Source organism: Pogona vitticeps, chromosome 3 (genome assembly GCF_051106095.1).
Source record: "Pogona vitticeps strain Pit_001003342236 chromosome 3, PviZW2.1, whole genome shotgun sequence".
Taxonomy (NCBI): Eukaryota; Metazoa; Chordata; class Lepidosauria; order Squamata; family Agamidae; genus Pogona; species Pogona vitticeps.
Genome location: NC_135785.1, coordinates 184,428,111 through 184,454,023, shown reverse-complemented (window position 1 = coordinate 184,454,023; position 25,913 = coordinate 184,428,111). Strand labels below are relative to the sequence as shown.

General features: G+C 40.6%; 1 protein-coding gene across 2 annotated transcripts in view; it reads left to right on the top strand.

Annotated features, from left to right (window-relative positions):
- The window catches only part of PIR (pirin), a 55,263-nt gene that overhangs the window by 17,661 nt on the left and 11,689 nt on the right, over positions 1–25,913 (top strand). For both annotated transcript variants that reach the window (XM_072994348.2, XM_072994349.2), the window contains 3 exons: positions 5,381–5,464; positions 7,997–8,203; positions 17,363–17,447. In XM_072994348.2, coding sequence (XP_072850449.2) covers positions 5,381–5,464; positions 7,997–8,203; positions 17,363–17,447 — 376 coding nt within the window. The remainder of the gene's footprint in view (positions 1–5,380; positions 5,465–7,996; positions 8,204–17,362; positions 17,448–25,913) is intronic.

Here is a 25,913-nt window from a genome sequence, read left to right as displayed (position 1 = left end):
ACTTCTCAGTGAGGGAAACTGAGAAGATGACCATCATGCGATCTTTAATCAGTGGTAGCCTTGCTGAAGTTTATGCCGAGATGCCTGAGGAATTGATGAAAGATTTTGCAGAGTTCAAAAAACTGGTGTTTGCAAGACATGGGATAAATGCAGAGCAGCTGAGACAAAGATTCAGGTCCCTTACCAAGAAGCCAGAACAGACTTTTACCCAAGTGGGGGCCCAATTGGTGAGGCTGCTTGAGAAATGGCTATCGCAGGAGGGAACAGAGACCTATGAACAGCTTAAAGACTTGATAGCCCTGGAACAGTTCTATTCAGTTCTGCATGGGGAATTGAAATTCCAGGTGAGGGAAAGGAAACCGAAATCTGTGGCAGCAGCCGCAGAAATCGCAGATTTTATCTCCCAAATAAGAAAGCCCTTGGGTGAGGGGAAATCTGTAGGTAAACCCAAAGAAACCTACAGCAAGTACTCTCAGGGACCAGGGAAAAGCCAGCAAGGGGGAGGGGCCCATGGTGAAGGGAAGCCCTCAGACATGAAACTAAGACCTCAGATTTTGGAGGGAAAACCAAAACAAGATGAGAGAGAATCAAAATACACCAGAAAATGCTATTTCTGTCAGGGAAAGGGTCATCTGATCTCAGAGTGTGAGAAATTGAAGCAGCTAAAAGGAATGGTGCCTCAGAATTCTAGTGGGACCAAGCCAAAAGCTGTGTTCTGTGTCCAGCAAGAGCAAGGCTCAGTGTCACAGAGGGAGCCTGTTGCCATGGCTACTCAGTCTGGAACAGCTACCTATGCTGAGCAGGCTGAGGAAAATGGTCCTCTTGTGGAGGTAAAGCGCTGCTTGCTGATAAAAACAGATTCTCAGTTGTTTGAGACAGCAGGGGTGGACGTAGGAATACTTGACCGTCAGTATAGGGGGCTGCGGGACACTTGTTCCCAAGTAACCCTATGCCATCCAGATATCATCCCTAGGGAGTTTATAATCCCAAATGAGAGCATGAAGGTGGCAGGGATTGAGGGGCAGATAATCTCTCTGCCAGTAGCAGAGGTACCTGTCAACTTTCAAGGCTGGAGGGGAGATTGGCGGATAGCGATTTCATCGACTCTGCCAGCAGCCGTGCTCGTGGGAAATGACCTGGCTGAACATGTGAAAAGGGTGCTAGTGATTACACGCTCACAAGCCACCACGGGGACAGTTCAGGGGGGTAATGATGAGCCAGAGGCGGAAGCAGAGGGGAGTTCAGAAGCTGTGGTGGAAACCTTAACCACAGACAGCAGATTTGGACAGGAGCAAAAGGCAGACGCCACTCTCCAAAAGTGTTTTGAACAGGTGACTGACGCCCAGCTAACACCTGAAACCCCAGTGAGATTTCTGGAGAAAAAGGGGATTTTATATAGAGAAACCCTGAGGAACATCTCAAAAGGGGGAGATGGGATCAGAAGTCAACTGGTGGTACCTGAAAAGTATCGCCCCATGATCTTACAAAGGGGGCACTCTGACATGTTTGCTGCACACTTAGGGGTCAACAAAACACAGCAGAGAATCACACAGAATTTCTACTGGCCTGACATAGGGAAGCAGATCAGGGAGTTCTGTAAACAATGCGATGTGTGTCAAAGGCAGGGGAATAACCGCGACAGGACCAAAGCAAAGCTGTGCCCTTTGCCTGTGATTGACACTCCGTTCAAATGCATAGGAGTGGATATTGTGGGACCTTTGCCCAAGGCCACAAAGAGGGGGAACAGGTTCATCCTAACAATTGTGGACCATGCCACAAGGTATCCTGAAGCCATACCCTTGACAAACATCGAAACTAACACAGTGGCCGATGCTTTGGTGGGGTACATGTCCAGGATGGGATTTGCCTCAGAGATAATCACAGATTTGGGCACATCGTTCACGTCAAAGCTCATGAAACGCTTATGGCAAATCTGTGGAATTAAGCTCAGGGAAGCCACTGCCTATCATCCTGAAAGTGATGGGGTAACTGAGAAGTTCAATGGGACTCTAATGCGCATGATTAGGGCTTTCTTGGCAGAGAATCCAAACAATTGGGACCAGAAGCTGCAATCCCTTTTGGTTGCTTATCGATCAGTGCCACAAGCCAGTAGCGGGTTCAGTCCATTTGAACTTTTATTTGGGAAAGGGGTGAAGGGGCCCCTTGATTTGATCGAGCAGGGTTGGGGGCAGATCGCCCAGGGTGACCCACAAGACGTTGTGACTTACATAGACACCTTGATGAATGACCTAAGGAGAAACCTAGAGCTAGCAGCAGAGACCCTGCCAGCTCAAAAGGTCAGAAAGAAAGCTTGGGATGACCAGGAAGGCAGGGAGAGGCGCTTTAACCCAGGGGAGGAAGTGCTTTGGCCTAGGCTCTGCAGAGAGAGCAAACTGCAGCTGGGTATCCCAGAAAGAAAATACTTGGGTCACAAGGTAGGGGGAGGAGTGATAAAACCCCTGGAGGCCAAAATAGAAGCTGTTCGTGATTGGCCCAGACCCAACACCAAGAAAAAAGTCAAATCATTTCTTGGGTTGGTGGGCTACTACAGAAAGTTCATCCCGAGGTTTAGCGAGATTGCGGCTCCGCTGACCGATCTGACGAGGAAGAAGGCTGATGACCGCATCCCGTGGACCAGCGACTGTGAGGCGGCGTTCCAGAGGTTGAAGGAGGCGTTGATCAACTATCCTGTCCTGCGTGCTCCAGACTTCGACCGGGAGTTCATCATCTACACCGATGCGTCTAACAGCGGGGTAGGAGCAGTTCTGTGCCAGGAGGATGAGAATGGTGACCAGCATCCAGTGTCCTACCTGAGTAGGAAACTCCAAAAAGGTGAGAGACATTTGGCAACCGTGGAGAAGGAGTGTTTGGCCATAGTCTACGCGATCCAGAAGGCCAAGCCTTACATCTGGGGAAGACATTTTGTTCTGTGTACTGACCATTCACCATTGCAATGGTTAAAGACAATGAAAACCCACAATAGCAAACTTATGAGGTGGGCTTTAAACTTACAGGACTATGACTTTGAAGTGAAGGTGGTCAGAGGGTCAGTGAACTGTGTTGCTGACGCCTTATCAAGAAGACCTGAAGACTGAAGACGGCGAAAGAACATGGACTATATGTATATAATGAAAACAAAAAGTTAAAATGTACCTGGTTTTGAATTTGGTTGGTATTAATAAAGGTAAATTGATGTACTGTATATGGTAAAATGTTTAAATGCATATTTGCTATGGTTAACTTGGAGTGTAAGTATATGTAAGTATTATATGGTATGTATAAATGTTGTTGTGTATTTTATGCAGGTTGTTTTTTTTGGTGAAAAGCACTTTTAGCTTTCCCCCTACAAAACAACTTTTAAAGAGGGGAGGTGTTACATAACAGCACTGATGTTACCTGTCTGTCATGGGTTTGGAGGGAAAGTTCCATCCTATGGGGAGTGGAAGGCGGGACATCAGGAGGAGGGGCTGTACTGTATAAATATGTGATGCCTGTGTGGTGAAGAGGAGATGCTGAGACAGACTGTGAGACACTGGGTTGGGACGAAGCAGCAGCTGGGGAAGAAGAAGCTGTTGTGGGAGTCTGTGTGTCTGACAGGGTACTACTGTGTGTCAGAGTACCAGCCTGAAAGGTTCAGGTGTCTGTGGGTTAGCCAGAACTGATGGGTTCAGGGTCTGTGCTTTAAGTTAAAGGTTCTAGGTGAACCAAACTGTATGCTTGTGTGTGTGAGAATAAGCCACGTTACTTTATTTTATTCACCTGATTGTTTTATTTACCCTGTTTGTATTTAAAATAAACCTTATTCTTTTGTTGTTTAAAAATCCATCCCTGGTCTGTGTGACTTATTATAGGGAATGGTTGGTGGCAGCTTAGTAACTGTGTGATAGATCCCAGTAGGTCTGGGTTTGTCACACAGTGGCCATGATCTTAGTTTTTTTGATGTTGAGCTTCAGACCGTTTTTTGAACTCTCCTCTTTCACCCTCATTACAAGGTTCCTTAATTCCTCCTCACTTTCTGCCATCAGAGTGGTATCATCTGCATATCGGAGGTTGTTGATATTTCTTCCGGCAATTTAATTCCGGCTTGGGATTCTTACTAGTGACTTAATGGTAATAAAACATGTAACAAGCTATTGCAGCATTAAGTCAGTCTTCAAATGTTGCAGCTTAATAGAATTACATTTTAGTAACTGGTATGTGTATATGTTATTGTTATTTTAAAAGAAGTGACTGTTTATAATAGAATGATGTTCAGTAAAAATACAAAGTAAGCTGAGCTATTACAGCCTTTTAATACTTATATTACCTTCCTTGAGGACTGTGGTTCCCTGGAGTTAGTGCATGTATGCAGATTTATGTTTTTGGTCTGCAACCCCCAGTATTATATACATCATTTCTATGCATCTCTAATATACAGGGCTTTTCTGCTGTAGAGTATTCAGTGAGGTTTCATTTCTTTGTTTTTCTGTGGTGACGTTTCCTTTGTTTCTGTCTTCACTGGGCTAAATACTGTGATATAAACTGTGCCTATTTTAATTGAGACTAGTAGTTGGATTTCAGCTTCTTTACTTAAATCCAGTCAGTTTATTTCTGCTTCTTGTGCAGAAATAAACTAACTAGAATTGGGTAAAGAGGCTGAAATCCAACCATTAGTCTCAATTTAAGGAGGCCTGCTAGATCAATTCCTGAATGGTAAGTCAATGCTTAGGTAACTCCAAGCAATTCATTGGCTTTTGGGTGGAACACAGAAGGGGACTCCCTAAAAATGTGAGGACTGTGAATATATTCAGGAATTGCCTAGGCCAGTGGTCCCCAACTGTTTTTGAACTTTGGACCGGTTGGGGGTGGGGTCTGTGTATGGGGAGACAGAGCACCCCTGTGCTCACGGGTGGGCGGGGCGTGCTTGCGTGCATGCTCAGAGGGGCAGGTGGGCTCACACGCATGCGCAGAGGGGAGGAGCGTGCTCATGGAGGGGAGGGGCACTCGTGCATGCAGGTGGTGGGACGTGCGTGTGGGTGGGGTGCATGGGGCGAGTGCGTGCGGGGGAGCAGGAGATCTGTTTCCGTGGCTCGGTCCTGCCATGGCCACAGACCGGCACCGTGCTGCGGACTGGGGGTTGGGGACCCCTGCCCTAGGCAACAATGTAACCCAGTTGGCTAATCTCTCCACTCCAGAAGCCCTATTGGATTGTTTCTGGTGTGAATGAAGATGAAATGACTCTTGGAACCAAACCCAGTTTAGGATTTAGGCCTTTTCCCCAAGTTTCACAGAGTGGGATTGGCATGTGCTATTCTACCTTCATGCACCAAAATATCTTAATCTAGCCCTAATACCATAAATGATGCATTTGGACATGTTCTAAATCCTTTATGTTCTTTAGGTAACATATCTACTGTCAGGTGGATCTGTGGCTCATGAAGACTTTTGTGGCCACACAGGTCGATTGGATCCAGGAGATTTGCAGGTATGTGAAAGTAAAGAGAACCAAAGCATATTGATTTATAATAATAACTTTTGAACTTTTTTTTTAATCTTAGAATTTTTAAAATTATTGGTACTTCATTAAAACTCTGTGTTCTTCATCATTGGATTAATGAATTGTGTAGACTAGCAGTGCAATCTATTTTATCTTGCATTTGAGCGATCCTTCAATTCATATGAGAGAAATTTCTTCTCCTGTGAGAAGAATCCACTTCAATTTTGTCCAGTTTCAATTACTGATGCTCCTTCCCCCTCCCTTTCCCTGCCTTTTTTTCCAGCTCTCATTCCCCGGGCTGCAGCATCTTCCCTTTTTTTGTTGTTTAATTTAGTAAGTGACATAATGCTACAGCAATAGATCCACCTAGGATGGCTGTTCACTTATATCTATAATAGCACTGCATAACTTAGAAGATTTCTTTTTTAATTGTGAGAAGAGGAAAATAGAGGAGAGGGGTTCTCCACTGTCCTTTCCACCACCACTGTCCACTGCATATGTGACAGGGTTGTCACAGAAGAAAACACTGCCCACAGCTCTATTTGGGAGTAAATTAAGCAATCACACAGATTGCAGAATGGGATAATCAAGAGAACACCCAATCATGCCAAATAAACTGCAGCATTGCTGCTGTGTCAGAAAGGAGAAGAACAAACAGCTCACAAAAGTGGCTGGATGGACTGTTCTTATTTTAAACACCTGTGGTTCCCAGAAAATACAGTGGGGTCTCTACTTAAGAACTTAATCCGTATTGGAAGGTGGTTCTCAAGTTGAAAAGTTCTTATGTTGAATCTGCATTTCCCATAGGAATGCATTTAAAACCATTTAATCCGTATCTGCTCTTTTCCGTCCATAGAAACTACAGTGGAACCTCTACTTAAGAACTTAATCCGTTTTGGAATGGTGTTCTTAAGTTGAAACGTTCTTAAGTTGAAGCAAAATTTCCCATAGGAATGGACTGAAAACCAATTAATCCGTTCTGGCTGTTTTTTTGTTATGTAGAGGTGCGTTTGTACATTGAAGCATTAGTTCCCATAGGAACTAATGCAAAGCTGGTTAATATGTACTCTACCACTAGGGGGAGAATTTTTTTTTTTAACCTAAGATGACCTAAGGTTAAAAAAAGAGCAGGGAAGGTTTTTTTTCCTGTTCTTATCTTGGATTTCTGTTCTCAAGTAGAAGCAAAATTTAGCAAATGGAGCTGTTCTTAAGTTGGATTGTTCTTAAGTAGAGACGTTCTTAAGTAGAGACCCCACTGTAAGGTGATCCTAACTGTCCCAGAAGCAAACCAGATAGCAAGCCATATGCTCACCTGATTGTCTGAAAAAAGGAGGAAAGCTGTCATAGGAAATGATGGCAATATTTCCATATCCAGCACATTCTAGCACAATATTCTCAGAGGTTTCGGTTGTTTTACATTCTGGACACATTTCCACCACACCATATATCATAAGGATCAAGCTGATCCCTAGCTAGTTAAAACTATGGCACGTTTTCAAGTTGCAACACAAGAAACAATTAGGTATATGTATTCTTTAGCATTGAGCAATAACCAGAGGTATGGGAGGCATATTGTTACATCCCTGACCTCAAAAGGCAGCACCCCTTACTCCCATTGTGAATTTATTTTTACAAACATGGGTTACTTATGGTTGTTGTGGGTTTTCCGGGTTCTTTGGCCGTGTTCTGAAGGTTGTTCTTTCTAACGTTTTGCCAGTCTCTGTGGCCGGCATCTTCAGAGGACAGCACTCTGTGCTATCCTCTGAAGATGCCGGCCACAGAGACTGGCGAAACATTAGGAAGAACAACCTTCCGAACACGGCGAAAGAGCCCGGAAAACCCACAACAACCATTAGATCCCTGCCGTGAAAGCCTTCGCAAATACATGGGTTACTTAATTGAAGAACATTCCTTTTTGAGGCATGGGGATGCTGGAGGAGGTCTAGGAGTTCTGGGGAATGTGTTCGGGACCTTGGGAGGGCAGCATGCAGTCCACAGCCATATGTTGCCCACCCTTCCTGGGCTAGAATCAATCAGCTTATTAACATAGGACTAAATTACATTTAAATCTAAAAATAAATTATTACATGTTAGGCCTGGAATTGGGTGTGTGTAGCCCTCTGAATGTTTTTTAACTGCAACTCCCATTCTCCCATTGGCTGTAGGACCAATGAGAATCTAGAAACATCTGAAGTCCAGCAACTATGTATTTCCCACTCCTGGCCTAAAATTTAATGATTTAAATTAAATAATATTTAATTATTTAAATTTGAATTCCAAGCAAGAATATGCACCATGTGTCCCAGGAGTAATCAGGCAATTCTGCTTGAATGTGAAATCTTTGACTGTCCTGTTACATCTAGGAGACCCAGAATTGTTTATTAGTTGCATGTGATTTTTTGTGTGCGTGCATACACATTTATGACAAGGGGGAGTTCTTGATAATATGCTTCTCTGGCTTCCAGGAAGTCAAATGCTGCAAGTTTCTACTATCTGTTTTTTTCTCCTCTTGGGTTACAGTGGATGACAGCTGGCCGTGGTATTCTCCATGCAGAGATGCCCTGCTCTCAAGAGCCAGCCCATGGGCTACAGCTTTGGGTCAATCTGAGAAGCTCTGAGAAAATGATTGAACCCCAGTACCAGGAACTGAAAAATGAAGAAATACCAAAACCTTCACAGAATGGGGTGACGGTGTCTGTCATTTCAGGAGAGGCGCTGTCTGTAAAGGTAAAAAAGAAAAATCCTGGATCTTATATGACTACTCATGCATCTTGTGCCTTAACAGGATCGATTCTCTTGATATTTAGCAACAGTTTTAAGTCAGCCCCTGATCTTAAAAAGAATTGTAACTCCCCCCCCCCAATAATGTCTCATGTGATCGCTGGTGAATGACTGTTCTTTCCATAGCAAAGAACAGCAAGATTTTTCAATAGATTTTCTGTGCCAGTCTTTGTGTGGACAGAAGGAATTCACTCTCCTCTCCTTCTTTGCAAGTCAGTCTGGTGGCAGGAAGAAAGTTGAAAGTGGAAATTCCTTTCAAAGCAGAGAAAGAGGTTATCAAGGCAAATCTGTGGCTTCTTCTGCCCTCTCTCTAAGCCTTGTTGTGTTATCCAGCATTCAATTTGCTGGGAAGGAAGGCTGTAGCCTCCTTCATGATGCAATGAGATGTGACCCTTGTCTTCTCCCTGCATACATTCATTGGTAGAAAAGGATGCAATACACCCTGTAATGATGAAGGAAGTGTCTGAAGGTCAAATTATATATTACAGAGAGCACATAATTAAAAGAGAGAATTGCTTTGTTGAAAGCATATAGTTTTCACACCATGAATTTACTTAAGATCTCCCTTTAATTTGCAAAGGAGCTTGCTGTGGCCTTTTCACTGATCTCAATGTAAGCATAGACTTTGCAAGTCTGAATTTTTTCCAAACACAAAGGTCTGCTGGAATTATGTCTCTGAAATACTAGTGTGATTTTGATTTAGAATGATAAATTGTTCATAACGTACAGATGAGTCTTGAGAAAAAAGTTGGGGACGTGAAGAGAGCCTGAGCAATGCCCCATAAATGGAGCCCTAGCCAAGAACACTGTCATCATGATATATGGACTGCATTAGCTATTCCCAAAATATATGTCAGGAAAGATGACCCCCAGTGTCTCCAGAGGGTGACTTGCTGGGAAATATGTTTGGGCAGAAAGTTTTTGTCCCCAGTGCTTCAATCTATTAAGTCCTTGCAATATACATAAATTGCATGTCTCAGCAAGCCAGTTATGTAGTCCTTCTGGTCAGCCAAGGGCAAAACACGCCCTTCTGCCTATAGCTGTAATTCAGAAGGCATGAACTATAGAACCATTAGTTTAAGGAAGAGACTATAATCACATGGAATATTATCCTTTTTGTTCTCTGGCAGGAAGTTGCCTTAGCTGTCAAAGGGTTGCCATGAGATGATGAAATTATTGTGATTAAATGATATTGTTCTTTAAGATGCGGTAGTTTAATGCAGCTTAAGTCACTGCTTGCACTTATAGCAAATGGAAAAAGGAGGGACGACCTGGTCAGAAGAGGCTGAGTTTCAAGGATCTTAACCTTGGTATTTGAAAACAACCTTTTTATTGGTTATTTTATAAGCTAGCTTGCTGCACCCTGTTCTCGAGGCATGTAAAGTAACTGAGCAGTTCTTGCCCTATGTAATGTCGAGGCATGCCTTGGTGGTATATTGGAATGTGGCTTTGAAGAGAGGAAGGCGGCTAGCCGCCTTTGTTCTTGCTGTTGAGCCAACATCCACTTTTAATCAGGAAAGGTTACCAAGGAAAAACGGGCAGCACAGCTTGTTAAGTCAGGTACCAGCTGGCCCCACGCAGAACACTTCAGCCCACCCCCTCGGTTTCAGAGCTGAACCCTGACCTCTCTGCATTCCACGTCTTGGTTTTATTAACCGAGTGTTTGCCTATGTAGAAGCAGATGGGTTGTCTTGTCTGGACATTCCTACGAACCCACTGTCAGTGTCAGCTTAGAGGCTGTTCATCTGTAATAATGATTCCCAATATGGAACAAAGTAGAAGAGACCAAGGAAATAATCTGCCTCCCTGACATGCTGCACAATATGTTGTTTATCTCATACATTTTTCCTCTTGTGCCAATGTAGCCATTTCAGATTATGATGATGTTTGCCTTTCTCCCAATAAAGGTACTCAAGGTGTCTCACGGTATTAAAAAGAATAAAATTAAAAGCACATTAATGTATACATTAAAAACAGACAATAAAACTGATTAAAATACATTGAATCATTCAAAACATGTAAAATGTTAAAAACTATCTTAATTAAGAATGGCATTCAGGGACTCAGTCATGATTGTAAAAAGCTTGCCTGAAAAGGTGGGTCTTCAGCTGTTGGCAGAAGGATAAAAGGGAGTGAGCCAGCCTGACCTCCCGAGGGACAGCATTCCATAACCTGGGAGCCGCTGCAGAGGAATCCCTCTCTTGTGACCCCATCAACAGTACCTGAGCTGGCAATGGGATGGAGAGGAGGGCCTCCTGTGATGATCTTAAGTACTGAGAAGTTGAGTGCCAAGAACTTCACAGATTGATCCTGCAATTTTTTTCTTGCAGGATCAATTACTTACTTGCATTACTTAATGCAATAAGTATGCCCCTCAGGTCAAATTCCTTCACAGCTGCAATGTCCAAGGATCCAACTCATCTCTGAAATGTTTTTGGGAAAAGTACTAGTTCTATAATAATTCTAATCTTGCCTTTGGACAGAAGATAAGCACCCATTTTGTGGTGCTTACAAAAATACTTACATGTAGAGGACATGATATATGATTCTAGTAGCTGGGGAGAGGAAAGTTACCGTAACTGAGAGACATGACCTGCAGTGCATCTTTCAGTGCTTAAATGCATGCTGAATATCTTGCAAGTGGAAGAACTCTTGAATGAAATAGAGATGAAATTAAAAAAACTAAAGTAGTCTTTCAGGAATTTTTGGATAATGTAGTTCTGGATGAAGGCCTTTGGCCTGAGTACACAGTGCCAAGTGCAGGCATGGTTGAGGGATGCCAAATGCTTAATGGCAGGAAACATTTTGAAGAATCAGACTCTCTGCCACTATGATATTAGAACTAGGGATATGATGGATATAAACGTTCTCCTTCTCTGTGATTTTCTAAGTCTTGCCATGCTAAGACTGCTTGCTGAAATGTCCCGCTATTTCCACCAAAGAAAAGCCCCTGGTCTTGTTTTTCTTTTATTTTGTTTTTTACCTTCTTCTGTTTCTTTGTGCAAGAAAGTGCCAAATTCTGCATTGATCAAAGTCTTTTCCAGAGAATCTTCTGCAGCAAATATGATAATTTGTGGATGAATTGTAATAATTCTTCACAAACTTGTAATCCTTCTGGGGGAAAAAAGTTTCTCAGTGGGAGAGAGAATCACAAGCTTTACCTACCTAAACAGAGATTGGCTTGAGATGTTAAGAATCATGTCCAGGAATACTGAAATCTGGGAATGGCTGCAGAACGTATGTGTACTATCAGAGAAGCCAGCTACAGGAGAATGTAGAGTAAATATTTGGTTGACTCCAGCAAATAGCTTTAATGTTCTAGATAGGGTATAAATCACAAGGTCACATTGTGAGAGTCACTTGTTTTTCTACTGAGATTTGTGTAGAATATGCACTAAATAGGCTTTTAATATTGTACAGCCTTTAGTACGCAACACGTTCTAACAGTATGCAGGTATTCAGCATTTAAAACGAGCTATGTATGCAGTTACAATAAGTGTTTTTCATGCGGTCCATGGATGATCTGACACACAGTTTCCTGAATCTTTTCTGATTGTTAAGTCCTTAATTTTATCACTTCTAACATTCCTCTCTTGAGTTTTATTGGCAAAGATGTTATCCATTAGAAATAGAAATCAATGCCACATGCAAGCTGCATGGCGTAATAAAATCACATCCATACCAACAGGAAGCCTTTGTATTACAAATCTAGTATATTAAAATTTGTTCAAGCCCAACACCAAGTCTCTTACTCATTTCGAAGCTAACTTGTTAAGCCATTCTGATACCATCAGCTTAGCTCTGATGCATAACTTTTTTAAAAAAAAAGTATGAAAGTTGAACTGAACCGGGGTTTGCATACCACAGCAATCATAAATTCTTTCAGCATGTGGCTTCAGATGTTTCCGGGAGTACTTCAGTGTTGTTTTAAAAGGCATTTTTTTTAATTTAATGCCCCTACCCATCTTTGAAAGAAACAATTCATTCAGTGTGATGTATTTGTAGCTCTGATTCATTTCTTGGCCAGGACCACAGTTTGTACACTGACTGAAATACAAGACAACATGGCTTGATATTTCATGCTGCAGTAGAAGTGATATTCCTGTTTTTTGTTTTTCTTTGAGAATAGCTATTCCCACTTCTTATGTGAAGGATGAATGAACTTGAGTTGGTTGACATGCTGTTTGGTGTCAGCTGATTGTATGTTAGTGGATATTGTAGAACTGCTGAGAAGTAATTGTCACTGAAGAAAATGTAATTTGCAGTTCATTCATATTCTTTTTATTTCATTGCCTTTAGGATATGTCTGTGCAGGGAGTTTTATGAGATTTGCCTATACTTTCAGTCCTAATTGTTGGAATTTTTTTGGCATGCATGACACAACTGTGTAAGAAAGTTATTACATGCAAAATGGGCCTTAATAAAAAAAAAAAGCACATCTTTATTAATATGAATTACGTGGAAGTTATTTGTTGTGAAGATTTAAGGTAGAACGAAGAGTCTTCTGGGTATCTAATGTGGCTGCTGAGATCTGCCATTGGTGCTGCTCTGCTCTCTTGTCCAAATACTGACACAACCAGTTGAAAAAAGATACCCTTCCTCTATTCGGTGAATGAATCACAGCTTGAAAGGACCACCTCCAAAGTACAGGAGGTCTTTCTTCTTGCTAAATGAAATCTGTGGTGTCCCTGCTGAGTCTCTTGAAGTCTGTGTGGGTTTGGGGCAATCAAATTACTGAAGCACTGGCAATGACAAAAGATCACAGCCAGAAAAAGAAATTGCTTCTCTTGGCCGAGGTTTTGTCTTTGCTAATAAATTCATAGAGACCTCATTCATTTTTCCAGTCTTACCTACATAAGACAGATGGGCATATACAATAGGACACTGTTTCCAATCATATAATTAATGCTAAAAGTTGCATGTTTCATTGCTCTGCTGTTAAAATACAAAATCATCTATGACTAGTAGCCTTTGTTAGGCTACTTACTCTCCATTAGTCTCCTTGATCTCCTCCAGAGGCCAGGTAAGCTGTTAGTAGGCATGGGAAATAATTTTGTTCAAGCTTTTAAAGTGACCCAATCAATTTTATTATCAGCTGCCTTGAGTCAGCTATTTAATAATTTAATCATCTCATTGCAAGGAAGAAAACCAGGATATACTGTGTACTAAGAAAGTTGGCAAGTTTTTGGGTCAGAGTCCCAAGTCTGAATCCAGGTCTTTGGTATCAAGTCCCAAGCCCCAAGTCCCTGTTAAAAACAAATTTTCCCCCAGAAAAAAAGGGAAGGTGTGAGTGAGTGAGTGAGTATTGAATTGTGAATCAAGTCCAAGTCATTGAAAAACCCCAAGTTGACTCTGATCAAGTCATGTGGGCAACTTAAGTCTGAATTGACACTGAGTCCCACAACTGGAGTCCCCATCCTTCCTTCCTTCCTTCCTTCCTTCCTTCCTTCCTTCCTTCCTTCCTTCCTTCCTTCCTTCCTTCCTTCCTTCCTTCCTTCCTTCCTTCCTTCCTTCCTACCTACCTACCTACCTACCTACCTACCTACCTACCTACCTACCTACCTACCTACCTACCTACCTACCTACCTACCTACCTAGATAGATAGATAGATAGATAGATAGATAGATAGATAGATAGATAGATAGATAGATAGATAGATAGATATGTATTTTCTAGATTAATATGCCAATAAGAACTTGGTTATTATTTTGCACTCCTTCAAATTTTGGAGGGAGGCGTTTTGTTCCTGAGTTGCGTGAAAAAGCATGTACAAGAAAGCTGTATTGAAACGCATATACATTAGAGAGACATGCAAATACACTAAATTATGGTAAATTGCAAACAAAATGCACACGTTATGGGAAATTATATGCAACTGTGTAAGTAAAGCCTTCAAGACCTGTGCAGAAATTGGACACACAGACCTAAGACTGAGTACAGGGAGAGCAGCTATATTTCTGTGGCTGAAGTCCAGTTACTTAACATACAGTAGTATGTTGTAACTAGAGTAAGCTCATTCAGTCCATGGAGCTTATGAAGTTGACTCGCCAAATTCCCACTGATTAAATGAGCCTTACCTAGCTGTAACCTACAACGCTAAACAACAGAACTTCAGCCTGTATATATCACTACCATGGTAATGCAGAAAATTCAGTAAGCTACTTCAGCACAATGAAGAACCTGTTCCTTTTGTCTGTCCTAAATCTCCTGCCAATCAGTTTTTCTGAATTACTCCATGCTCAGGTATTTTAAGAGATTATGGAAAGGATTCCAAGCCCTTGGTAATTCAGGCTGCATACCTGCTTGATACTCTCCCTGAGATGAGATGACTAGAATTGTGTGTCATATTTGAAATAGAGCTGCACTATACAGGTGGCATGGCCATGACAATTTGCTTTTTGCTCTTTTCTAATAATTCATGGAGTGCAATACGTGCTTTCTACAGATTCCATCTAGTAGGTATTTCTTTTTTCATCATAACACACACACACACTATTTTTGATGGAAGAAATCTGTTTCATAGGCTTGCATGCTGACAGTAGAGCAAATATATTAAATTATTTGAAGTAGAACGATAATCCTGGCCAAATCCTGCCAATCTTTATCAGAAAGAAGACAGGAGAAAATAGTTTGTCATACAGAGCCAGTTTAGGGATGTGAATCTTGTCTCTTGCTGATGGTGTGAAACCAAGAAATAATTCTGCTTTTCTTCTCATCAAGAATTTTTTCTCAAGAATCCTTATGGGAAATAATTTTTATGACATTTCTTCAGTTGTTTTTTCCCCGAAAGAGACAGTCTGCACAGAATTATTAACAATCTTGCACTGTTGCAAATGAAATGGCATTGAATTGTGCAGAATTTGACAGTATCCTGACGAAAGAATTGGGGGTGGGGGACAGAATTACAGTCTATTTTTGTGGGAAGCTGGGAAATCTTGTTGGCATAGGGTGAGGGCAAGAGCTCAGTTATGAGTATAGGCATGATATGACTCAGAACGAGGCCAAGGGAACATTTGAGTCTAGATCACATCCCTAGCCCAGACAAATAGTCATTCATGAATGGCTTAATTCATTTACATAAGAGAAAGTCCCATAGAATTCAGTGAGTGTCATGGGACTAGATTTAATAGGTGTTGTTAACTTAGGGCTCAGCTTCGCTACTCATTTTGAACTGATGCAGACTAAATAGGGTCACTTGGGATTAGGTGAAGGTGTGATATACCATTTCATGCAATCCTTGCATCCCAATGGCATATTGCAGTCAAATGACCCTATTAGGTCTGATGCCTTCTGTTTTAAGTCTCCAATATTATGAAGTATCTTAATAAGCAAGCCAATTTAGGATATTGGGTGTTGGGGAATTTATTCCCTCCCCCAGCCTCTGGTATACCATTGATGATGCACTGTATCACTTGTATAAATGAAATTCTTGTCTGATGGGCCCATTGTGAAACTGCCCACAGCTGAATTCACTGATACGTGAAACTCAGCCATTTCATGATATCAGAAATTCAAGACGGAAGAAGCCTTGACAGCCGGAAGGCTTGCTTTTGGTCTGTTCCCAGTGATCACACACATTGGAAACAGACCAAACCAGAGTGATCCTGCCCAGATCAAAAAAAGTTGAAGCCCCTGACAGGGACTCAGAAAGATGGGAGAAGATATGTTCTGGGCATGACTTGATTTGCTTTGTCATGTGATTGCCAGAAAAAAGAGTGAACCAACTCATCCCTGCAGCAGACAAGATAGCAGGACAAATGCCCATCTGATTGCCCTCTTACTACTACTGAAACATACCAACATCCTTTCTTACTCTCTACATTTATTCAACAACTTTTCCTGAGAGACTGTGTGATTTTCGGTTGTTTAATCTGCATGCATGGGCTGTCTTCTTTGTTACACAGGCTATGCATTTTTGCTCCCAGCTTTCCTAGTTGCTGTCATTGTGTAAAATAGTGTAAAATAATGGATGATCCATTGCATGCCAACTTTCAGCTGGGGTCCTGCTTATGCAATCCTCCTCCTCCTTTGAACACAGCAAATCATGAAGATACAATGGGGAGAACTTAATTTTGTGCATTACACTCTGTGCCTCCACGCTAGGGTTGTGGCAGCTGAACTGTTCCACATGCATAGCAGTCATGGATCTGAGGCTGTATACTGCAGTTAGTCAGAAAGTCATTGTTCACAGTTGAATTCCCCTTTCTTCCCTATATGCTCTTCTTTGACCCAAACCTTGAATGTAAACATTGTTTATTTGCTTGTTTCTATTGTTCCACCATTTGTTCCGAGTCCAAGCAACTTTGTATTTGCGAAGGCTTTGCTAGAATGTTTTGGATTGTGGTTTGCATTAAAAATCCTGCTGAATTTTGTTTTGGAATCCACTGTTATGCTCAAGCAGATCATAACAGATTGAGGACTGTATGTATTTTAGACTGTAGTCTTCTACATACTATAGGAAAGTAAGTCCTACTGAAGTCCTACTGAAGAACAGGTCACTCTTTTGAGTCTAATGAAATCTATGTGGACTTAGGGGACCAGGATGTTGATGCCCTGGGAATGACAGAAGATCAGAACCAGAAAAGAAATGTATTTCTCCCAGCCCCATTCTCTCTTTGGTGTGATTTTTATATTGAACCTATTTATTTCTGCTCAAATCACCTGCGTAGGACTACCATGCACATACAATAGTATTGTATTTCTACATAGATAATTAATTTTAAAAATGTTCTAGCTTATCGTCTTGCAGTTGAAATTTATTGCACCATTACTCTTACAATAAATGTTTCTGCAAACCAGAGCTGATAAAAATCAATGATTTTTAACAAAAGATTGATTTAAATTATTTTTAAAAAACTGATTTTTAAATTTTAAGTCATGATTTAAATTGTGATTTAAACTGATTTGATTTAACTCAAATCCACCCTGCCGCAAATAGCTTGATACTATTGCTTTGCTTTTAAAATCTGATGTATACTTGAGAGTTAGCATTATTACTAGTAAGTGGAACTCCATGTGTTTACCTTGACAGCTTCTGTGTAACCACCAGAGTGTTTTTCTCATGTGGGAAATATCATTGTTTCTTCTTGTTCTTGTTTCTCTAGTCCAAGGTGTATACTCGCACACCAACATTGTACCTTGATTTCAAGTTAGAGAATGGAGCAAAACACTCACAACCGGTCCCCAAAGGTAGGAGGCATTTCCTTCATCTACTCCAAAAAGAAGCTGGAGCAGTTCAAATGATCATACCTGGATTGGAATCTCACAGATTATATATTGTCATAGGGTGAATTGTTAACATAGGATGAGTTTCTTTTGCAGACAGAGCAGGATTCAAGAGTGTACAGAATGAAGTGCTGTGCCTGCATGGTGGTCTTCAGTTGACAGAATCCTTGTTTCTCCTAAAGCCAGGCTATATATTACATTTATTGTGCACCCTGTAGTTACATCTTGGTTTTTTAAAAAATTAATCGGAAAGATGCTGGGCAGGAGAGGTCATTGTTGCTCTGTATGCACTATGAAGTGATTAAAGGCTTCTTTCTTCTCTTCCCAGTTATGTTGTGCCTGAAGAATGGTCCCTCTACATGACGTGATGAGTTAGGAAAAACAATGCTTGATGGTGCTAGTGGTAACCTTTGCCATAAATCCCCAAACTGTGCAAAGAAGGGGGTAACAGAACAATTTTAAATCAAACTGCCAGAAGGGATTAAAAAGAGGAGTCTCTTCGCATCACTTGTTGCATATAAAGTATACACCATACCCAGCATGCCTTGATTTATTACAAAACAAAAACAAAAAGTCCCACATAGTTACATGATAACCAATAAGCAGAGCATATAGTTTAGTCCCTGGTCAGGCAGCGGGGCGGGCAACTTTCTAAACTACACTGTAGCTGTTTTCACTTTAGTATCTATATACAGTATTACATTCTCATCTTTGATTGCATCCTCAAGTGCTTTCTTAGGCTAAAAGGTGTACGTTCTGTTTCACCCGTTACCAGTCTTTCTTGCGTGGATTCTCTGTAAAAGAAAAGACATAGTTGACACATATAGAGTCACATGTGAAAAATGCATTTCTGTGGCTTCCCACCCAGGAATATACAGTACTTAAGCTGCATTCACACATAACATCAAGCTAAAAATCTTCTCTTAAATAAGCCGGAGTATATAGTGTATTGGTACATGTGGCTTCTTTAAGGCAAGTGGGGAAACAAAGCATGGAGCTAAATTCCCGTAATTGTAAACCCTAACCCTAGCTTCATGTGATGTGTGAACAAGAGTTGTGATTAGTGACTCCCAAGCAAGACATATTTTGTAAGTCAATTTACATTTATTTATTTATTTATTTATTTATTTATTTATTTATTTATTTATTTATTTATTTATTTATTTATTTATTTATTTATTTATTTATTTGATTGATTTCTATCCCGCCCTTTTAGACAAAGTCTACTCCGGGTGGGTTCCATTAAACATTGTATACTAAAACAATTCAAAACAATAGTGATTTATAGTTTAAAACATGTTTAAAGGGGATATGTGATTCTGATTCGGAATGATTAACCATCATTTCCAGCTTCATGTAACAAGAAGTTATTGTTTCTTGGTAAAAGGAGGCATTAAATGGGAGCAAGTGGACTGGGATGATCCAGATTTTCTTTTTTATATCCTGGTGTATTATTTAGATGGGGTTTCGGCTTATGTACTTGTTACATGCAAGGTGGACCACAGTGAAGTGCACATGTGCACTCAAACCATGACTATCATACTGTTGGTTGCTTGTGAAGTGAATCTTTACAGAATAATCACTTTTTTCTCATAGCAGATAAAATTATTCTATACATTTAGGACTAAGGTATATAATATGTAGGGAAAGCATGACCTGATCTCCCTTACTTTTGCTTTGTAATGAAAAGTAGCCACTGGGGACTGTTTGTTGGATTGGAAGTGGTGTGTGTGTGTGTGTGTGTGTGTGTAAAAAATAGGATGGAGAAAGAGGGGATGTTTAACTATTTTCTTCCCATTCCAACATCTTCCTAATCTAAATTATTCTTTAAAGCTGCTCTTTGCCTTATGGGTCAAAAAATAACACTACCCTCAGGGTAGTATCTTTATTGCAAAAATGGCATGAGAAGATCAAGAGTGAAACACACACCAACACCACTTCTCCCATCAGACTGACAGTCCCCTAGAGCAGCATTTCATTTTAAAAGGGGATCCAATCATATCAGACATACTTATCTCTAATTCTTATCTTTAGAAAGCCCCAGATATTTCCTACGGGTAAACACCAAGGTTGGCTAGTAAGATTTTTATGTATTGTCGATCCTTTGTGTCACTGGCTAAGAACCTGTGATTGGAGTCAGAAACTTTATTCAGTCCCTGATCTTGCTATTTTTCCCATCCTTGCTTCAATAAGACTCATCTGAATAAAGGCTGACAAGGCTTTGTTTATGAGCTTTAGATCTAGAATTGCAAAATTCCTTGGCGTTTGCTAAATATTTGTTTCTTAGGTTGTGGAATTTTATGGAAGTTTATTTTGTACTTTCTGTGCATATTTCCTCATGTTAGCATTGTGTTATGTAAACAAACCTACAGGAAACCTGGCCTTATACCTCTATGTAACTACCCTGTTTCCCTGAAAATAAGACCTAACCTGAAAATAAGACCTAGTATGATTTTTCAAGATGCTTGTAATATAAGCTCTACCCCAAAAAATAAGCCCTAGTTAAGTGAAACCCTGCCCTCCACCATTGTGCAGCAACCATATGGCATAAATGTATTTTTATAAATGTAGATCGTTGTCCATAGAAAAAATAAATCATCCCCTGAAAATAAGCCCTACTGCACTTTTGGAGCAAAAATTAATATAAGATCCTGTCTTATGATCCTTTTCGTTCCCGGGAAATACGGTATTAGGTAGTTAAAGGAATAATGAGCAAAAATACATATCCAGCTTCAACTGCTTTTGAGGCAAATAGTGATTTGCTACCATTGGACCACATATGGAGTTTTGGTAAATGGGTTTAACCTGCAAATAAATTCCTAACAATAGGAACACAGGATATTTTATACCTCAGTTTTTGCCAAGTCGCAACTGAATAATTGCACACTTAATAGAATTTTCAAGATATGTAAGGTATTTAAGGAGTGGATTTACTAGTACCATCCCCAAATTAGTTTCCATGTCTGAGTGGGGATTTGTACCAGGTCTCCTGAATCCTAGTTTATCATTATGCATGTGCCATTTTTTGTTTGTTTGTATTGTTTTGTTTCTTTGGACTCCCGGCTCTCAGAATTCTCTGATAATTCTTGCTTTCTGTTGTCAGTATACAAAAATGAAAACAGCTGCTATGCTTTCTTTGAGTTGTATTTCTTTGGGAAGTGCCCCCTGCAGAGCCTAAGGTACAGCAAAACTATGACTCCCAGGCAGCACTATGGCAGAATCAATGAGTACATCTAATAAACACTCGTAATACATACCATATCTTAAAATGGAAGTGCTTTTCTGTTGTAACTGAATTGATTGTTTGTAGGATTGTAATCTTTTGCATGTGTACGGGGAGAAGAGGATTTTCCTGCTTTCAATTAATCCAAGCTCAGATGGTTCATCAGCCGTTTGCATACATTCTCTAAATTAAGCTGTATCTGTTTTTGGGTGTTTTTAAGCTGAAAAATGGGTGTCAATATGTTCATTTTTAGGATGAAGTATGCTTAACGTAGCAGAAAGTATAAGTTGTGTAACACAGTACAGTATCTTAAATACTGAACAGTAAAATCTGTACTTATTTAGATGGTCACAGAGAGATTTGGAAAGTGCACAATATTGATGTTTATAGCTGTTCAGTATCTAGGCAGCATTTGTACTGGTTAAGAACTCATATGACTATGAAACGGATGCAAGTGGACTTGTCTTGTATAGAATTATCAGTAGTTGATAAATGTATTTCTCTTTGTCATTTTAATCAGCTTGTTGCATACCACTACAATTTATGGGTGCCATCATTTCCAAATGAGGATGATGAATATGATGATTATCCAGCTCAGAATGCTGTGAGATAAGGGTAGAGGTCTATTCAGGTATTCAAAACAGGGCAATTTGAACGCATGAGCAGGAAGAGAAATCTAGCCCCAGCCTCTATGGACTATCTTGTAGAGGGCTGCTACTCAGCCTCTCAGGAGTCCCTGGTGTGGTAAAAAAAAGTTTCTTTTCAGATAGTCCTTCTCCCCATAGAGGCAGCAAAAAGCGGGGGTGGGGTGGGGTGGGGAGCTGGAAGTCATGCTTTGAAATATTTTTTTTTTGATTGCCTGAACTAAATGCTGTTGTGGAGGCAAAGGTGCGTGGATTTACTGCCTGAGAGCAATTTTGCCTTTTAACAAGGAACAGGTAAGCAAGCGATGCAGTTGCTCATCATCATTAACAGTTGCAGGAGATAGCTCAGCATAATTTTCTCAGTATCAACTCTTAACATCTCTTAGGCCTTTTGCTTTTTATATCAGTTGCTGATTGCTAAGCATTATGGTTAACCTCATCAAGAAAGGTGAGGTGATTGCATGTTGCTCACATGTCCTAGCTTCTATCTTAATAGGGGTGAAGAAATTATCTGGGAAAGAGACCTAGTTCAAGCAAATGCTTCCTATGCAGAAGGTTCTAGGAGTCCATTCTTGGCATTTCTCTGTGAGGCTGGAAAGCCTCAGTTTGGAACCTGGGAGAGCTGTTGTCAGTCAAAAGTAGCCACACACAGCTAGATGGTCCAGGAATTTAACTTGTTATACAGCACCTAGCTTCTTGCAGGCTTTCTCTAGTTTCATGCTTTTCCTGTTAGTCCGCAAAGCTCATAAAAAGAGACAGAGAAGGAATGCAGCCTTCTATTATAGATCAGGACTTTACATGTAAGCCTCCTAAATCTTCATGTCATGGATGTGGATTTCGACATTAGAACAAAACCATATGAAGAATGTTTGAAAACTTAAAATAACCATAAAATCAAAAATAGACCTCTAATTCAGACTTTGCATGTAAGAGCCTTACAGTCATGACTGCAATCCAATAGAGTTACCTGTGTCGGATTATGGCTATAATATATTGTGGTATCATAAAAACATAATTGAGGCCATGCATGTTTTAGCATCTAAAAGGCCTTGCTCAAAGACACTCTCTATCAAGGCAAGCAACAAATGGCTCCTCAAGCCCAAGTCAAGGAATATGAATATCTACAGCTAGTCAACTTATTTTGACACCCAAAATCTGCTGGGGTGGCCGCTTCACCTTCCCTAATGGTAGGACCAGCCCTGGCCCTTGTCACAGGTTTAAAATCTAAATTAATCCATAACTATACACCAGAACCTGATGTACATACGAAGTTCCTACTGTTCCTTAGCCAGAGTTAACATTCCAGGGGGTCGTGGAATTGCATGTTCCATCTCATTTCCACTCTGGCACAAACTCCTCCTAACCTGAACCTCAAGCAAATGTTACATTGACACAAGTATGAGTCCCTCACGATCATCAAGGTCAATAATTTCACCCATATCCCTCACTTCACTCTTACCGTGGGAGGACAGGCATTTCCTCATACTGCCTCCAGTGTATGGGGAATGCAACATATGGATGTGCAGGTGAACTGGAGAAATCACCTGATGGCTGGAGGGGAGAGGAAAATATTTAAATACTTCCCCCCACACACAAAGACACCATCAGTTCCAAGAAGCACTGCATGAATGCCCAGATGTGTTTTAGCCTTGAATGTTGTGTCTCTCCTGCATCAGATTTTAGATGTGCAAACCTTGGGGTTCTTCTGAATTCATAGATGCCTCCTTTTTGTGGGTATGGAATCATTTTGTCTATTTAAATAGTGGCACTTGCTCCATGAATTTGAGAACAGAGGGAGTGATGTAATTTCTGTAGCATATATATAAAATATATGTGTTTTGCGGACTCAGTTCTGGACCAGTTTTATGAGCTGCGGAGGACCTTTAAGCTTAACAAGCACAACACCTTTTTTTTTTTTTTTTTTTTTGGTCTTTAGGATGTTCTCCCGAATATGTCTATTTATGGATAAAAAGTTCCACATCTAAATTATGGAACTCTGCTTGTTCTGGGATGCCTGCCCAGAGAATGGGGAGGATTTAGCCTCAAGAATTGCTATGGCTGAAATCCATGTGGTTATTTTAGAGGTAGACTTACTTTAAAAGAATACATATTTAAATTGCTGTAGTTTTAGCAGCAGTGTTGGGACAAATGTTAAGTGCAACAGAGTATTACTTAATTAGAACATAGACATTTTCACCCTTGGATCTGTAAATACTAGACAGTACGTGTGCAGAAAGAAAGAGTTATTGTTTCTTTCTAGTCAAATTAATCTTCTCCAGCTTGCATTCTGAAAGTTGTGTCCTGAAATATATGTATTAGAATATAATCCTCATCAAATTTGTAAAGTATGTTTTATGGCTGGGCTAGAAGAAAGAAACCACCAAATATGAAGAAGAATGTAGGCACTTTGAATTTCAAATGGAATTTTGAATTACAATGGAACCATCAGCTTCATATGCAACCTAAGCTCTGTGTTGCCTTGACGTAGTCTCAAAATTTTAAAACTACTGAATTAAAAATAGCCTAACCATAATGTTACAATGTTACTCCCAGAACTCTCCAGTTTATATGCCCACCTAAACCTGTCAGTGAACTAGCTTTTGCCAGATCAAACCGGTGATAGATTATTTGGCCTGAACATGAATGCAGTGGGGCAGTTTGTTGATGCTGAAAACCTGTAAAAAATTATACACTGGCTGCAATTTGTCATTCCTTTCTGCCTTCACTGGTAAAGTAATTCCTCTTGAGATGCAAAGGCTTATTTAACTTAAAAATAATCATTTGCTACTCATTAGATACAATATTGTTTTAAAAGACCTGTAACTTATTCCCTCCCTTCAGAACAGGAGTTGGCCACCAGATATTTTTCACTAGAGCTGCTGTCTGTGGTAGCAGGTATAACCAGTTATAAGTGATTATGAGAACTAAAGGCTAAAATCATGTGGAGTGCTACAGTTGTTTATTTCTGCACTGGAGTATGCATAGTGCACTTTAAGAAAGCAGCAGTTTCAAACCAAAATCTTGGGTGCACCCTGTTGTGTCTCTGCTGAATAATTGTTCTCATCAGTTATGTTTAAATCAGCCAGTTGAAGGGAGCAGGAAACATGGATAACCTGAGGTATTTTGTTGAATTGTCCTTAATTATTGCTTTGATAGTAGTAGGCATCCTTCAGTCTCGAGAGTCTATGGTAACATGCTCTGTGTGGAGGTCTTGGAACAGTGTCTAGTGTGGCTAAGAAGGCCAATTCGAGAGTGACAGTCCCCTCCACACTGAAGATAAATACAATCTGTCCCCTGTCCAGCTCCCTGGTTTTGCTGATTGCAGGACTGCCTCTTTGCCTCAGCGTGCTTAACAAGTGTCTCTTCAAATTGGGAGAGGCCATGATGCACCGCCTGCCTCCAGGCTGAACGCTCAGACGTCCAGGTTTCCCATCTGTTGAGGTCCATTCTTAGGCCTTTAGATCCCACTTGCAAATATCCTTGTATCGCAGCTGTGGTCTCCCTCTGGGGCGATTTCCCTGCACTAATTCTCCATACAGGAGATCTTTTGGAATCCAACCATCAGCCATTCTCACGGCATGCCAAAGCCAACGTAGATGTCGCTGTTTCAGTAATGTATACATGCTAAAAATCCAGCTCGTTCTAGGACTACTCTGTTTGGAACTTTGTCCTGCCAGGTGATACCAAAAATGCGACGGAGACAATGTATATGGAAGGTGTTCAGCTTCCTCTCCTGCCATGCACAAAGGGTCCAGGACTCACTGCAGTACAGCAGTCTGCTCAGGACACAGGCTCTATAGACCTGGATCTTGGTATATGCTGTCATCTTCTTGTTTAGCCATACTCTCTTTGTGAGTCTAGAGAACATGGTAGCTGCTTTGCCAATGTGTTTATCCAGCTTGACATCTAGGGAGAGAGTGTCAGAGATTGTTGAGCCAAGGTACATAAAGTCATGAACAACTTCCAATTCTTCCATGGAGATAGTAATAGAGGGAGGTGAGTCCACACCCTGGCCCATGACTTGTGTTTTCTTCAGACTGATTGTTAGTCCAAAGTCTTGGCAGGCCTTGCTAAAATGATTCATGTCTTGTTGGAGGTCTTCAGCAGAGTGGCCAACAATGGCTGCATCATCAGCGAAGAGGAAGTCCTGCTATGATAGGTTTCATTTTTATGATGTTGAAAAAGCTCAAAACATTTATTTTAGAATAATAATAATTATTAATAACAACAGTTTAACATTGTACTGTAGCTTGTTTTGTATTTTCAGCTGCATTTTTCTTAAAATACCCTTGTGATATAGCATACGTTCAGCACCACAACTCTCATTTTACCAGTGCTAAACTGTGGCTGAAGGCTCAGTTTACTGACAGTACGAATCACTGTTGAATCAGGTCCTGTTTTAAAAAATTCAATATAAATTTTGGTGAAACACGAGGCGGCTGCATGCACAGAGTACTGTGACAGGGGATCATTTTATTTTGACCAGCAGTGAGCCAGACGTCAGTTTATTTTAAAGTGGATGTGGAATCGATTCATTGGAATAAATTCTACATATGGAAATTA